The sequence below is a fragment of the Trachypithecus francoisi genome, unplaced genomic scaffold (genome assembly GCF_009764315.1).
Source record: "Trachypithecus francoisi isolate TF-2019V2 unplaced genomic scaffold, Tfra_2.0 Lachesis_group3, whole genome shotgun sequence".
NCBI lineage: Eukaryota > Metazoa > Chordata > Mammalia > Primates > Cercopithecidae > Trachypithecus > Trachypithecus francoisi.
This window is the reverse complement of record NW_022681468.1, coordinates 133,419,586-133,436,922: the sequence shown is the minus strand read 5'-3', so window position 1 is coordinate 133,436,922 and position 17,337 is coordinate 133,419,586. Positions and strand designations below refer to the sequence as shown.

The window sequence follows — 17,337 nt, the reverse complement described above, 5'->3', positions numbered from 1 at the left end:
GGGGAAGTTAAGGTTTCACTTATATAGGCAGAGATAGAGAAGCTTAACAGGGTTGCAACATTTTCCATATAAGGTCAGTGTATATATTATAGCAATTTAATTAGTTGCATTCCAAGGAACATTCCATGAGAAAGGGTAATGATCTTGAGGGGTCTTATCTCTGGTGTCTTTCCTAATCATTTACAGAACAAGAATAAGGAGGATTTAATCTGTAATTGGAAAAGCAGAAGTTGTAGCAGCATGCTATGTGACTCAGGACATAGTCATATTCCTCTCAAGGCTAAAAACTAAGGAGACATGACAACTAAATGCAATCTGTGGTCCTCAACTAGCAAAAAAAGACATTAGTGGACAAACTGATGAAATCTGAATAAATCTCATAGTTAACAGTATTCTATCAAAGCTAAATTCTCCATTTTGGTAACTTTTCTATGATTTTCATCTACATAAGATGTTAAGAAGTAGTCACGTGAAGGGTATATGCAAATTCTCTACACTATTTTTGCAACTCTCCTATAAATCTAAACTTATCTCAAAATAAAAAGTTAAAAATATGCATATTTCCAAGATTGTTCACTGAAGAGACCTGGAAGCAATTATAACCCAAGAATTATGAGTAAACCAAGCACCCAAATTTTCTTGAAATATTATTTCCACTAAATGATAACAGGGCTTCCTGGCACAATGGCTGATTCCAGGTGTATGACAAGAAATATAAGAGATAAGCTTTGTATTTGTCAGCGTTCTCTAGAGTGAGTGATTATGAAGGCAGACAAGTTCTAAGATCTGCCAGGTGAGCTGGCAAGCTGAAGAACTAATGGTTTTGTTCTAATTTGAGTCCTAAAACCTCAGAACCAGCAGGCTCAAGACCCAGAAAGAGACAATGTTTTAGTTTGAATTCAATGACAAGAAAAAAAGCAAATGTCCCAGCTGAAAGGCAATCAGGCATGAAGAATTCTGTCTTATTCAAAGGAAGGTCAATCTTTTTGTTCTATTCAGGCCTTCAACTGATCGGATGAGGCCCACCTATATTAGAGAGGGCAATGTGCTTTATACTCAGTTTACAGATTTAAATGCTAATCTCATCCAAAACAAGCTACAGAAACACCCAGAATGATGTTTTATCAAATACCTAGAAACCCCAAGGCCCAGTCAAGTTGACACATAAAATTATCACAAGCCTAGAACATTTTGTTTTGACAGAAAGCAAGGAAGGTATCAAAGATTAAGGAAATATTATCAAAAGGGCACAGAGGGCCGGGCACAGTGGCTGACACATGTAATCCCAGCACTTTGGGAGGCCGAGGCAGGCGGATCACTTGAAGTCAGGAGTTCAAGACCAGCCTGGCCAACATGGTGAAATCCCATCTCTACTAAAAATACAAAAATTAGCCTAGCATGGTGGTGCAGGCCTGTAATCCCAGCTACTTGGGAGGCTGAGGGAGGAGAATCTCTTGAACGCAGAAGGCAGAGGTTGCAGTGAGCCAAGATGGTGTAGCTGCACTCTAGCCTGGGAGACAGATGAAGACTCTGTCTCAAAAAAAAAAAAAAAAAAAAAAAAGACAGAGGCAATATAAAAGGGCATCCATTAGCCAAGGATGAGATAATTTGAGCATCAAAAATAATAATAAATGCAATTAAGTACATAAATATCTATTAGTCCATAAAGGTATTTTTAAAAAGACAAAATCAAAAACTAAATAAAACAAAATTTTAAAAACAACCACAACATAGGTAGACACCAATGGAAGAAAACAGGACACCAACTCCTTACTCTGAAAATTAACTGTTTCCTTTTTCAGTAAGAATAAATAACCCTAGTCAATAATACAAGTTCTTTTTTTCTTTTCTTTTTTTTGCAGGGCAGGGGCAGGGGAACAGGGTCTCTGTCACCCAGGCTGGAGTGCAGTGGCAAGATCATAGCTCACTGCAGCCTTGAACTCCTGGGCTTAAGCGATCCTTCCATCTTGGCCTCCCAAAGTGCTAGAATTATAGGGGTGAGCAGTTGCGCTGGCCCGAGGTAACGTTCTTTACAGAGGAATTTCAGCTAATTAAATGTGAAAGGAGTAAAAGAATCAGAAAATCAGTTTTTGTAACCACTAATGAAAGAAAAAATTCTTTTGTGAAACCACAAATGAAAGTTTATGGGAATCTTTACAGTGGAAAAACGACTGTCTCCCTAAACGCACTGATCAATACTGGTATCACTAAAAGTGGAACAACCAGACCTCATGTGCTCCCTGTTGTGACACAATGACAAGGACAGCATCACCTATGGAGCATTCTCGCCAAAAAAGGTGGACCGCAATCTAATTGTGTCTTTATGGCTAGGTTCTATTTAGAGGAAATATAAATTTAGGGAAATAAATTGAATGAACATGAGGAAGCAAACATGTATATTCAGAATGTGGGCTGCTGGATAAAACAACTGGCTTAGTTTAACAAGCTAAAAACATGAAGTCAAAAAAAAAAGGTGAAGGAGGGGCTGTTTTCAATTAAAAGGGACTTAAACAGACATAACCACCAAATACACTGTATGAACCTTGCTTGGATCTTGGTTAAAACAAACCAACTGTAAAAGCAGATTTTTGATACAACCACAGAAATGTGTTTATGGAATGGGCGAGATAATAGTATGGTACTCCATATAAGAAAACATCCATATTTTGTTAGATGTATTCTTAAGTATGTAGGAGAGTGTTGGTGTTGATACCTGGGATTTTCTTTCAGATTAAAGAAAAAATAATAAAAAGAATAGGAAAAATATCCAACCCCTAAGATCTGCTTTCGCAGAGTTAAAAAAAAAAAATCGTATCTAAGCTTTTGAATTTGGAACACAGAAAGGGTGGATACCATTTTTTAAATTTGCTTTTGTTATTCTCCACAAAATCCTCCAAAATGTTTAACATACAGCAGGTACTCAAAAACTACTGACATATCAGAATACCTTTTATGTATTTATGAGAATTCACTTCTGTCATGTCTCCATTCTTATTAGTTTCCCTTTTCTACCACCTTAATCCCTTAAAATGTTGAGATATACGAAAGTGTTCATTTTCTGCCATTTAATAATGTACACGTTAATTTCAGTACATTTTTTAAAGGCACCCTTAAACTTTTGTTTTTAGAAATTTATGTAAAGGCAACACAACTGTACTTACATGAACAAAACTTGTAGTAATGACTGAGTTCATATTTATGTTAAAAAAAAAATCTGAGCGCTTATTCTGTATCAGGCATTATTCCAAAGGCCTTGCATGTATTAACTCATTATTAAAACAATCCTAAGTAGGAGGTACTATTATTATTCCCCATTTTATAGAAAAAGCATAAAAAAGCAGGCCGGGCGTGGTGGCTCACCCCTATAATATCAGCACTTTGGGAGGCCGAGGCGGGCAGATCACGAGGTCAGGAGTTCCAGACCAGCCTGGTCAATTATGGTGAAACCCCATCTCTACTAAAAATTAAAAAATTAGCCAGGCGAGGTGGCAGGCGCTTGTAGTCCCAGCTACTCGGGAGGCTGAGGCAGAAGAATCGCTTGAACCCCGGAGGCGGAGGTTGCAGTGAGCCAAGATCGTGCCACTGCACTGCAACCTTGGTGACCGAGTGACACTCCGTCTCAAAAAAAAAAAAAAAAAAAAAAAGTAAAAGCAACTTACTCAAGGGTCCGTAGCTAAGGTATAGCAGTAGTAGGATTCAAAGACAGGCCGGCTCCAGAAACCCAGCTCTTTCCGATTACACTGAGCTGAGGCACAATCCGGCATCCCTTACCTGCTGCTGCCGTTTATCTGCTCATTTCCAGCATTAGCAGCTCACTTTCATCATTTCCAAGAAAACAAAATGTAACAATGAATAGTAAAACTTACCTTTTGAATGGCCTCTTCCATATCCAACTCAAATTGTTCATTTTGTAATAATCTGAAAAACTGCTTGCGCTCAACACGGTTATCATTTTCATTCTGCACCATTCGATTCCTGATTTGACTGTTGATGTTTTTTAGCGCTTGGACATGTAATTTCTTGCAGTAGTTTTCATCTACTAATTTCTGATGCCTTTCACTACAGCTCATATTTCTCCTTTTGGAAGCCTACGATGGAAGAAAGAAAGATGCGTATTTTGATATTCCAAAATCTAAAAAAAAATTGATATAAACCTTAGTAACAAAGGATACAAAGAGCCTGGCTTCCTTCCTAAATTCAAAGGAGTATACCGAATAAAAAGTAAACGTGGTAGATAAATATGTTCACATATCAATCAAAGAGGTACTGCTATTATTTCCTATTTTATGGATGAAACATGAAAAGTAACTTTACCCAAGTTTCTGCAGCTAAAAAATAGCTGTACTAGGATTAATCGCACCCTACAGACCCACATCCTTACTACCACCCGGGAATTTCTCCTCCCCTCATTCCACCCACCACCACCACCACGACTACCACACAGGGCCATAAAGTGCTGTTCAGAAGCTGCTCAGGTTTTCCTAATATAAGTGTAACAGGTCAGCTCGCTGCTGCTATTTCTCCATTCGCTTTCTCCTACACTTTTATTTCTACTTATTTCTTCAGAGGTTCTATTGGGCAGATTTAAAGATGTATTTAATACACTATCCGAAAAGAGCCAAAAAGCCTGGAAATCACCGCGACCGTCCCTTCTAATAGCACCTGAGGCCTCCGAAAGCAAATACAAGTTCCCCATTAATGCCCAGATTAAGCACTTAAAATCCTTTTTTAGAAGCAGATGAGCGCCAAACTAGACTTAAATCAACAAATAAACAAGTAGTTTCGAGTCCCCCAACTGGCTCACCATCTTGGCTGACGAAAAATACCCCCTCTCGTGGGACCGCGGCCACCACCTCCCACCGCAAACGCAGCAGCCAGCAGCCCCTAGGAGGGCACCTCGCTGCGCGCGCTCGGGTGTTTACGCGGCGTCCTGGCAACGGTGGAGCTGCGCGCCCTCCGCTCGACCAAGACTGACCCACGCAGAGCGTGGCCTCCCATTGGACGCGGCAAGATCCAATCGGCATTGAGCTTCTTAGGAACTGGGCAGGAGGGCTACTTCTATAGGTCTAAACTACAAAAGCGGGACGTTCAGATTGCGGCCTGACCCCAAGCACTTCGCAGTGGGCTAGGGAAACTCGATTTCCCTCCAGCGGCCGAACTCTGGTTTGAGTGGGTTTGGGAGCGAAGATCAGGCCTGTGAAAACTGTGCACAGAGAAATACACAAACTACTGCCCAATACCTAGAGCCGAAGGCAATTTCCACGCATGGAGCATCCTGCACACTAAGTGCCTAGTCAGCCAGGCTCTGCTAGGGACGATGACTGGTTTAATCCTCAGCTGTGGGAGTCCAGGTCGCTGTCGCCTTTGCTGAGTTGTGAGGCACTGAGGTAGCATGAGCTTCCAGCAGCCTTCACTTCACTCCCTGCAGAAGCTGCTGGTAAATTTTGGGACTAAAATGTATGAGCCACATGAATCTTACTCTGCTATGTGGTCCAGGTACTAAGAGAGAGCACGTTACATGATGGCAGGATGTTGATCTGGTTCATTTCATAGGCAGGTTAGACACTAAAGTCCATTTTAAATGGGAGAGTTTAAGAACGATAATGGATCAGAGAAATTAGATACTGATTTTAGAAATGATACATTCAGAGAAATCTTGTCAACACTAAAATATTTTTAAAAGGTGATTCGTGGTATAACTTTGTGTTATTCTAATTTGAAGTCCGTCTTCTGTAGCAATATGTCTGCTTAAAGATTAATAACAAATAGGACTTCCAGTTTCAGCGCTGACGTGTAAAAGCTTGGAAGTTGTCACCCCCATCCTTACAACCAGAAAAAAACAACTAAAAATCAACGACTTCTCTTGGCACCATCATACAACTGAGGTCGCTCCTCTCTCTGTCTTTTGGTCATTTATCACGTGGTTGCGTATCTATGTTGTCACTACTACTCCACTCATTGCCATCACTGTTTGAGAGGAATGGAGAGAAGGCGTCCCTTCTAATAGCACCTGTCTGGAGTGCAGTGACATGATCTCGGCTCACTGAAACCTCCGCCCTCCAGGTTCAAGTGATTCTCCTGCCTCAGCCTCCCAAGTAGCTGAGACTACAGGTGAATTTTTGTATTTTTAGTACAGACAGAGTTTCGCCAATTTAGCCAGGCTGGTCTTGAACTCCTGACCTCAAGTGATACGCCCACCTTGGCCTCCCAAAGTGCTGGGAATATAGGCATAAGCCACTGCTCCCAGGCGGGTTTTGAGAAATACATAATGTCATGTTATCTGGCCAGGAGTGGTGGCTTGCACCTGTAATCCTAGTTACTTGGGAGACTGAGGCAAGAAGATTGCTTGAGGTCAGAAAATTGAGACATATTGTCATATATCTATCATCACAGTATCATACAGAATAGTTTTATTGCCTAAAAGGTCGCTGTGTTTTACCTATTCATTTCTCTCTCACTCCTTCCTCACAAACCCTTGGAAACCACTAATCTTTCTATTGTTTCTATGGATTTGCCTTTTCCAGAATGCCATATCATTGGAATCATACAGTATGTAGCCTTTTCAGACGGGCGTCTTTCCCTTAGCAACACTCATTTAAAGGTTCCTGCAAATCTTTATGTGACTTGATAGCTCATTTATTTTTATCACTAAATAACATTCCATTGCATGTCATTATTAAAAAAACAATTATTACATTTAAATATTGTTTCTAGTACTAAATTATTACTATCATAAATGATACTTCATTGTTAAGGGAGGATTTATGCCTTCCCAACATTACAAGGAAGTCTTCTTGTTCATTTCCCTCTAGAAAATAGCTTTTTACCTACAGGTCTAGACTGAAAGGTCTAGAGTACTGAGGGGAAGGAGCTTTTCCTTATAATAAATGATGAATTATACTGATTAATGTCTCGCAATAGTTACAACATAACAGGGTTGAACTTAACAGAGTTACTGATCTGAAATAAAGCATGTTAATAGATGTGCACTGTTACATGTAACTATACAGTAAAAATTATTTGCGAAATGGTATTGCTTTATAAAATAAAGCAATTAGAACAAAACAATTTTTCTTTCGTTCAGAAAAATGCCCAAATCTAATCTAATTTGCTGCAGCTGGACAGCACCTGCAGATGACTGTTGAAGTACTCTGAACATTGCACACTTATCTTTTAAATATTGATAATGCCATTCTTCATTTCCTCGACATGAAATCCCAGAGGGAACAATTATGCTAATAAACCTTAATGATTCTTGCAAATAAATGATCAAACCAAATTGCTGCTGTTGATTTATATTAATGGATGCCTTTAGGATGAGATTTGCCAGTATGGTGCTGCCTCTTGAATCTCAATTCATCTTATTTAGCTGAAGAGGGTACATAGTTTGTTAAATGGATGAAGTGTTTAAAATATAATGTGCTCGTGCAGTTTTTGCACTTCATAATGTTCAAGTATTACCATCTTGCCTTGTGGCAAATCTGCATTTAATGGTTTCATTGTATATAACTTCCTTTAGTACTTTCTCTGTCTGTCATGTAGTTAGAAAGTGACTACTTTCTAGTTGATGCAGAATAGGCTAACTTCCATATGTTGAATTTGATTGTTTCATTAAGACAATAAAATCTGTTTCTGGACATTTTAGCCATCATAATCGGGGAATCATATGGACTGTGTGATGATGTGATCAAGTGTTAAATAATTGTTAGGGGTAAAGAGACACGATGAAATGGTTGGTGACCTCATTGAAACCAGGCTTAGTGGATGTCTTTTGTTCCTGTTCTCTCACTTTGACTTTTGCTCTTGCATCTATCTTCGCCATGTCTACAGGAATAGGAGATTGCTGACTTCATGAATTCTAGAATAACACTGAGAAAGAACTACAGAATTGTTATATCTTGATTTCCGGGGTTGAGAACACTACACAGAAAGAATGCTTATTCATGGTAGATATGAATAATAATTTACCTGGGTAATTTTATTTAGAAGCCACTTTTTGTAAATGAGTAGTAAAATAGAAGACTGGCATCTACATATTATGTATATAGGAACAGAATATAGAACTTGTGATGTCAAGTAACTTGTGACGTCAATAGGAATTTGTTATATGATGCATAGAGACTGTAATTTGGCTAGTGGTGAAGTAAAGATGACCACATTAAATTCATCGTGAAGAGTAGAGGAATCCCCTTTTGAATTATATGAGCTCTTACTGGTAAAAAGAAAAATGTATGTATATACCTATATTTATACAGAGATATATACATGTGTAAACTACGTGTATATGGAGTTTTTTTCATTTCTTAACTTTAAAAAGGTACCAAATTTGATGAAATTTGATATATTTATGGTGATTTTTCTAGTGAAAACTTAACCAGACCAAAAATTTAAAACAACTAACTGCATGATTTTATTTGTTGCAAAATTTTCTAATTTGGCAAAAAATAAAAAATAAAATAAAATTTAAAAAATGGGTGATCTAAACATGCAGTATTAAGGGACTGGCTAATTAAATTGTGGCATATCAGCTATGTACCTAGGAAGTGTGTCTGGAGGGCCAGAGGGGCCAGCCCAGAAGACGCAAACTACGGAAAGCCTGAGCAGCCGCATCTTGGGAAAGGAGGATAACTGGGCACTCAGAAGCTGGGCACTGACTCTAAGGTCCTAGGGAAAAAGAGGAACACAGCTGCCCTCCATGGGGAACAGCAGATAAAGAATGTGGTCACCAAGGAGGGAGAGCCAAAGAGGCTAAGCTTGCTGTGAGCACAGGAAGTAAGGCAGAGGCCCAGGGCTTGTCTACATTGTCCTTGGACCCACCCTGTTTGGACTGTTGGACTGCTGATAGATGTCTGGGATGGAGGGAGAGAAGAAGGGAGACAGAGAAAGAGAAAGAGACACTGAATCAATTAACTGAAAGATGAAACAGATAAGAACAGTCCAGCAGTTCTGTAACAACCTTGCCTTGATAATAGATGACAAAGCGCATAAGGAAGTGTAGTGGAAAACACTTGATTAATGTTAAGAAAACATTATCTGCTACCTTATCATTTATTGATTTATTGAGTGCCTCCTACATGCCAATCACTTCACATATAATTGTCTTTACTTAGTAGAACAACCCCATTCACTTTATATATGAAGAAAACAAGATTCAAAGGAAAGAATTAACTAGGCAAGCTTGTAGAAAGGGGTAATAGTGGGACAGAGATTTGTACGAAGTCTGTCTCTCTAGCTCTTTTCATGAATCTAGCATTTTTGAAACTATGGATCACAAACAGTATTTAAAAAGAAATGGAATAGAATAGTTCAGAAAATATAGAGTGTATCAAACCTGACAATTTTTAGTTCTAGATAGATGATAGATTGACCTATCGATAGATAGAATGTATACATTGGATCACGATGTAAAATATGTATCTTACTAAGGGTGAAGATCAAAAAGGTTTGAAAATGAGTTAGACCATATTGCCTCTCTTTCTCAATCTTAGGAAGATGCTTCTTTGAATTATAGCAAATTTCACATTTTAAGAATTTTCCCGCAATGTCGAGGGCATCACTCCACTCCAAATAATTTTTTCAAAGAATCACTGAATCCGACATATTTGAAGTATTTTCAACAAGTTGTACGAATCCTTCCAATGATTATAGAGCAGTAACCCAAAGTGATTCCTCGTTTACTCTTTCCTAGGCAAACCCAACTTTGTTTTATTAAAATTTGTATTACAATTAATTACTCTGACTATAATAAAAGACATCATGTTAACAATACCATAGATGATATAACAATTTATACATAAAGAAATGTGATGTGCTCATAGACTATTATACAATATATGTTCTACATAGTATTTATAGAACAATAATGACAATTACTAAATTTTATTGGGTATCCAGTACTTGCTGATTTGTGTCCAGATCAGTAATAACAATGATATTTTTTTAGAAGCAGAGACTTTCTAATTTGGAAGTATGGGGAATGCTAGGGAAAACTGATGCAGGCATGAAGGTAGCATCTGGAGAGAATGGAAACAACGGTTTCAATATTAATTTTATAAGCAGGTAGTGCCAAGGGATCCAATTAGATCAACAGGTACCTGTGACGGGAATCAAGGAAACGGATCCTTCCATCTGACCCGTCCCACTGGAGATGGTGGGTAAACTTAATTAGTTTGCTTGGTCCTCTACTTGGTGATTTCTGCCCACATATCAATGAAGAGTTCAATATATAGAGTGAAAACCTACCCTATCATAGGTCTCTTGTTTTATAAGATATAGCTGTGAGGATTACAGAATAACCAGAACAAGGTAATAGTGGCCTCTAAGGCAGCATCAGTCATAAAAGTAGCAAAAAAAGAAAGAAAATGGGAAGAGTAAAAGAGTGAATAGCACCCTAAGTGAGGAGAGATGTTCTTGCTTCCTATTATATTTTTATGCTTCTTTGGCTATTTCTATACTAATGTATTCAGAGCAACAATTACCAGCTGTGTACCTCTCCACCATATAATTCCGTTCCTTAGGGTTTTTCTTTCTTTCCTAGTGGATATACCTAAGAAATAGTCAAATAATGATTCACAAAACCTAATCCAGCCCCTTAGTTGTTTAGAATCTATTATAGTACCTGGCATCTAGTGACCTGAACTGAGCTGATAAATTTGATCAAATCTATGACATCATCAATGATATGCACCATTATTTCATTCATCAGTAAAGAAGAAAACAATCCTACTAATTAAATTGTAGCAAATCATCTATTTTAAGATATCCCAATTTCAGAAAGGTTAAAATGCAAAGAAAAAAAGTCTTAGAATCTGTGAAAACACAGATTTTTTTTCTCTCTGGAAGTAAATTTTACTATAATGCGTTTATCCTAATGCCATGCTATCATAAGAGAGCATAAATGAGGAACTGCAATAATGGTAACTACAATAACCAAAATGGTAACTACAAATAACCATTGCTATTCAGTCCCCACCAGCAGAATAAGATCCTAATTCCTACTCAAGTTATATATATTTTTATCCCTCCTTGGCATCAACCAGGGCAATCGCTACACTCTGCATCAGTTAGAGTTCTCTGAGATGCAAATGCCGAGATGGAATTGGATGGTCAAGAGGTTTATTTGGGGAAAGTCCTAAGAAAGATAAAGAGGGAGGGGAAAAAGAGATAGACCATAATACAGATCTAACCCATAAAAGCAGAGAGGAAAAGAAAAAGGAGTCTTAAGCAGCAGCACAATTCTGAGAGAGTTTCTACGAGGCTAATGGGAAATCTCCAAGCAAAGACTTCCCATTAGATATGTCCCATGTTGCATCAAAAGCCCTGGCTCTCACATCCTGGCAATGGCCAGGAGTACTCAGGGGATAGCATGGTCTCGGCATGGACGCAGCAGCAAATCTGAGTGGTAGCATCTGGAGGTTTGTGGAAGAGCACTTTCCTTGCAGTAGGTTCCTTTAAGAACAATTTTGAGCAGGGCACTTCCACGACTGCCACACTGACATATGGCATGCTACCACACTTCCCACATTTATAGTGGCTCTCATTTCCTCTGATCGTTTCATACATCATAGTTGTTATTATTGCTGCCTCAGTGAGCTCTTCTCTAAAATTACTCTACATGCTAGATTTTCTGCCCACATCTTGGAATCAGACACATAGAATCCCTGAGGGATGGCATGGCCCGCAAGTATCACCTGGATTAGACATCACTCACATGGTCGAACTGCAATGCCTGTTTCCCAACCTTCCACTTAAGACAAAACACCCACTGAATCTCCTTCCCAGAGTTCACCGGCTAAGTATGCAAATTAGGACACAGTTCTTCCCCACTCCTCTTTTACAACTGTTACTGCATAAAGAATATGGAAAAGATTTCAAAATTTTAAAACTGAGGCTTGAAAACCCTTATAAGAAAACATTCGTGAGATGAATGTCCAGGTATTTTATAAAAGGCTTTAACAAAAGAACCATCTGTGTTCAAATAATATGTCATGATCAGAAACACAGAAACTCATACAAGCTTTAAGGATGCAATACTGAATCAATTTATAGGGTACGGTGGCAAGAATAGACAGTATCTTTGACCTTGAACAAGTCATTTAACCTCCCTGATGTCTATTTCCTCTTCTCTAAAATGAAGAGGGTAGGGTAGAATATCCTTGAGGCCTCATCTAGCACTAACATTCTATGAAATAAAAGTCAACTTAGAGATTAATTGGGTTTCTGAGCCTCAAGCAATTAATTACACTGTCGCTGCCCTTTACCAGACCCATCACAGAAGAAAATTAGATTCAACTGACAAATTTTAATCTTCACCAACTCATGTTGATTTTAAGTCCAACATTATTTTTTAAGATTGCAAATTAATGCTTTCACAATAGGTTCAAAAGCTTTCAGGCCAAGAAATTTGACCTGATAGACACATTGTAATACTTAAACCATTCTTTTCTATTTACAAAAAGTTGTACTGACTTCCCCACCCCCGCCCCACGCCCCCCTCTAGTATTCAGAACCTCAGCAGGCACTCTGCTACAGTTTTATGAAATGATAGTGGTTTTATGAAGTTCTTCACCAATTTCTGAAATTCTCAAGGATATCTGTGATCAGGGACTTTAATTCTGCCCACATCTACTTATCTAAGTCCATTATTGTTCTTTTTATTTTTCTTTGGCTTTCTGCCTGCCTTCCCTTCCCTTGCCTTTACCTGTACTTGAGTCAACATTGAATTATTAATAGAAAAACATGTTGGTTTATTTTCTAGCAAAAAAAAAAAAAATCCATTTGGATTTCCAGTTAATAGAGAAGTATCTCATCATATCCTCCCTTTTGCTTGTGGGTGTTTTTCTTTTTTTGGGTTGGAGTTCTCGCCCAGGCTGGAGTGCAGTGGTGTGATCTAGGCTCACTGCAACCTCCACCTCCCAGGTCAAGTGATTCTCCTGCCTCAGCCTCCTGAGTTGCTGGGACTACAGGCACCTGCCACCATGCCCAGCTAATTTTTGTATTTTTTGGTAGAGATGGGGTTTCACCATGTTGGCCAGGCTGGTTACGAACTCCTGACCTCAAGTGATCTGCCTGCCTCGGCCTCCCAAAGTGCTGGGATTACAGGCATGAGCCACTGTGCCCAGCCCATATACTCCTTTTAATGCTTATGTATTTAAGCAGTACTGATATTTTCTATTTTTCTCTTAAATATTATAGCTCATATCTACTTTAGATTTAAAAATTAAATCTCACAACTTTTAGTTTATTGAACTTTGATTTCCAATATCCAGTTTCTACTTCTGTGTCATGTTTCTTTGCACCAATAATATCTCTGACATACAGAAAGGCAGGAAGAATAATATAAACACACATATATCCATAATCTGACACATGAAAAACTGTGGAACCTGGCTCTGTGCCATCAGTGCACCTCTTCCTGTCTCATTTCTTCCACCCAGAGATATCATTGTACTGTATTTAATAGTGTTAATCATTCTTGTGCATGTCTTTATACTTTATACTTTCAACTTGTAAGAGATATGTGATACTATTTTGCATGCTGTAATAAGATTGAGTCATATTTCTGCAAATCTCTTTAAATTAGACACCATGTTTATGAGAATATTCCACTGTAGTATATTTACATCTACTTTATCTTTGACAAGCTATGACTTATATTTCTACTTTCTCTGAAATGTCTATTAATGCACAGAAACTTTAAATTTAATATAGTCAAGTTTATCATTTTCTTTATGTTTTGTGCTTTTTGCCTTCAGTAATCATTTACTAATCTGCGATCATAAAGCTTTTCACAATACACCTTTAATTCACTTGGGATTTATTTTGGATAATGTGAGGTAGGTGTCCAATTTTATTACTCTTTTGTCCATAGGGATAACAAGTTGTCCCCGCACCACTCTCTCTCCCTATTAATCTATAATGTACTGATTTCATACTGTTTTAATTATGATCTGTTTATGATAATATTTGCTACCTTGTAGAGCAAGGTCTTAATTTGTTCTTCGGAACATTTTTGGCTATTCTTTGACCTCTGTTCTTCTATATAAATTTTGATATTCCTTGTCAAGTTTCATGGAAAAAAACTGTTGAGAACTTTATTGGAATTTAATTGAATTTATGGATCAATTTTTAAAAAGCCAAACAATTTAAGTTCTATTCATGTACATGGCGCATCTTTGTTATGTCTTTTTAAAAATGTCTTTTAAGTTTTATAATTTTGTCTATAAAGATTTCATGCTTTTTTGTTAGATTTATTCCTACGTATTTTAAATTATTTGTTGCTGTCATAAATAATATCTACATTATTTGGGGTCGAAACAGGAAACAGTACCCTCAAATTGAGTCATTTAAAAAGATGCAGACAAAGTTTAAGGAGATAAACAGGAATTGTACAGTACTCAGGAGCCAGTAACTTTGGGGAAATATTACTCCTCCTGAGCCTAAGGGAAAGGGGAGAAGGTACTTTTCTAGTGTTCTAAATGTTCTTTCTTCTTACAAGAGAAATTATCTTATTGGTAATCACATGGCCCTTGGAGTCATTGTCTCTACTGTATTATGACAATATTTTAGCATCAATCAACAAATGTGTCAAGTAGATACATGATACGATATCAGAGACCATGGAAATTTTACCAAAACACCATGGAGATGTGGTCCCAAGGCTAAGGTAGCATAGAGTTGAGTTTATGCAGATTTATAAATATAAAATGAAAAAAAAAGATTTTAAAATATATTTGACTATTAGCATTCTTTTAAAAATCGTTTTCCTTTTGCCTCCACTCAGAACACCTATCTACTATTAACTGGCACATAGTGGGCATTCAATAAATACTTGTTGAATGAATAAATACGGAGCAAATTCTATTAGGAAAAGCAATATTATGTGTAAGAAACACTTCCCTAAAATAAAAAAAAAAAAAAACAACAGTCATTTCTAACATAGAAATCTAATATACCCAAATAAAGCACCTAGAACATGGAAAAGGAGGACTAGAAATGTATTAGGCTTCAGAAAGACCAATTCTGCCTGTCCAGTTAATTATAGCTTAGCAGAATAGGGACTTATGGCTACAAATCAAAATTTGAAAGTCTGTTTCAGGGTTTAACAAATAAGTAAAGTATTACTTATATAATTAATGCTCTCTTATGAGAAAAGCAGGTTATGAGTTTAGTGAGTTGACATTTTGTTCTGCTCAGCTGGGGAAGGCTTTCTGGTGTAGAAAAGCCAATTCCTTAAGTGACTCCTATGTTCTATGATTGACAAAAATAGCTATCCCTGGACTTTTTTTTTTTGAGATGGAGTCTCACTGTGTTGCCCAGGCTGGAATGCAGTGGTGCAATCTCGGTTCACTGCAACCTCTGCCTCCCGAATTCAAGTGATTCACCTGCCTCAGCCTCCCAAGTAGCTGGGACTACAGGCGTGTGCCACCACACCAGGCTAATTTTTTGTATTTTCAGTAGAGACGGGGTTTCGTAGTGTTAGCCAGGATGGTATCAATCTCCTGAACTCATGGTCCACCCACCTGAGCCTCCCAAAGTGCTGAGATTACAGGCATGAGCCACTGCGCCCAGCCGTATCCCTGGAATATTATTGACAGCAATAGCTGCTCCCAATTTAACATTTAATACTGCTTTTACTACCAGTAGGCGGTCTAATCCTGTGTCCACAGTTCCATCTAACTTTAATAAGGGCATTATCTCATTGATTTCAACTCTGCATGAAAACTCTTCTTCTTTATTAGTATTTTATTTACTTAATTTTATGCATTCAAAGTATTTTTGGCTTAACCAGACCTGGATGCTCTACTCTTTGCCCCAGAAATTGTCCAAGTGATCCTTATAGCTGTAAACTGAATCCTAGCAAATAATAATACCTAATATGTACTGGTTTTATTATGTACCATTAGCACTTCGCATCTGTTTTCTACTTTCACCCTTTTAACAGCTCCAGGCGTAAGTACTATGAGTACTGCTATTTTAGACGGGAAAAGAGAAAGACCCTGAGCAGCTAATCTTGGTTGCCTAAGATAATTCAGCTATGAAGTGATGAGGCCAGGATTTGAGAATCCACATGCTGCACCACTGAACCATGTTACCATCCAGGCAAACACTGACAGCCTCCTCAGGAATAAACTGAAGCTGTGAACAATCAGATAAACTCTCCTCTCACCATTCCCAGATGCTGGGAGTAGTGCAGTGAGAGGGAGTTGAGTATAGGAAATACCTGGTACCAACTACAAGCCCCCAAATTATAATTTCAGACTAGTAGAACATATCTAATAAGAATCTACGATTTGCCAAATGCTCGCTCAGACATACGCAAAATTTACTAATTATAACATCCTTGCCCTTTCATGGCCACATTTCTGCAGAAAGATGAAGGAGCTAAGGTATAATTTAGTTTTATTTCAGAGACTAAACTTGCCAAGGTGAAAAAACATACTAAAAAGAGGGTCCTTTTCCTAGTATCCACTGGGCAGGCCTGAGCAATAAAGGCCACAGCAATACAGGCCACAGTCATGTGTCCTCGTGGCCTCACTTACATGACAAGAATCCACTTTTTCCTCGTATGGGCTGCCTCAGTTTTATTTTCCACCTCTGAGCCACAGAACACATTAATTCTCAATTACGCTTACTCAGTGCTGCAGTCTGTAGTCCTTAACGTGGACAAAACTGTAACGGGAAGCACAAATCATTAGTTCTTCCAACACCATCCAACCTGAGGAGTTAATATGGTTTGTTTATTTTAAAGAAAAGTCCTGGGAATTGGATTCAAATGAATCTGTAGAATTAATGAGAGTCGAATCTTATCTTTCTTATGAAGCAGAATGACCACTGCAGATGGTTAAGACGCAATCCCAGGACCTGGTGCATAATGTAAATCCCTCATAGGATGTTAAATAACAACAATAATGTCAGTAACAACAAAACAACACTCTTATCTACATATGGTAACACCTATCAGAGATAGAAAAGTGAAAGTATTTTAGAAGTACAGGCCGGGTGCGGTGGCTCACACCTGTAATCCCGGCACTTTGAGAGCCCAAGGCAGGCAGATCATGAGGTCAGGAGATCAAGACCATCCTGGCTAACAGAGTAAAACCCCGTCTCTACTAAAAATACAAAAAAAATCAGCCGGGTGTGGTAGCACGTGCCTATAGTCCCCCAGCTACTCGGGAGGCTGAGGCAGGAGAATTGTGTGAATCCGGGAGGCGGAGCTTGCTGTGAGCAGAGACCACACCACTGCACTCCAACCTGGGTGACAAAGTGAGACTCTGCTCTAAAAAAAAAAAAAAAAAAGAAAGAAAGAAGTACAACATTAACAAGAAAAGAGTCCTC

The 17,337-nt window shown here is 38.2% G+C and overlaps 1 protein-coding gene across 2 annotated transcripts in view; it reads right to left on the bottom strand.

Annotated features, from left to right (window-relative positions):
• The window catches only part of MNS1 (meiosis specific nuclear structural 1), a 36,622-nt gene extending 31,647 nt beyond the window's left edge, over nucleotides 1-4,975 (bottom strand). Inside the window, exons 1-2 of one of the 2 annotated variants that reach the window (XM_033190013.1) lie at nucleotides 4,805-4,975; nucleotides 3,867-4,088 (exon numbers count right to left, since the gene is read on the bottom strand). In XM_033190013.1, coding sequence (XP_033045904.1) covers nucleotides 3,867-4,088; nucleotides 4,805-4,807 — 225 coding nt within the window. In that variant the 5' untranslated portion in view covers nucleotides 4,808-4,975. The remainder of the gene's footprint in view (nucleotides 1-3,866; nucleotides 4,089-4,804) is intronic. The other variant, XM_033190014.1, reaches the window with a different exon arrangement.
• Nucleotides 4,976-17,337: the final 12,362 nt, after the last annotated feature.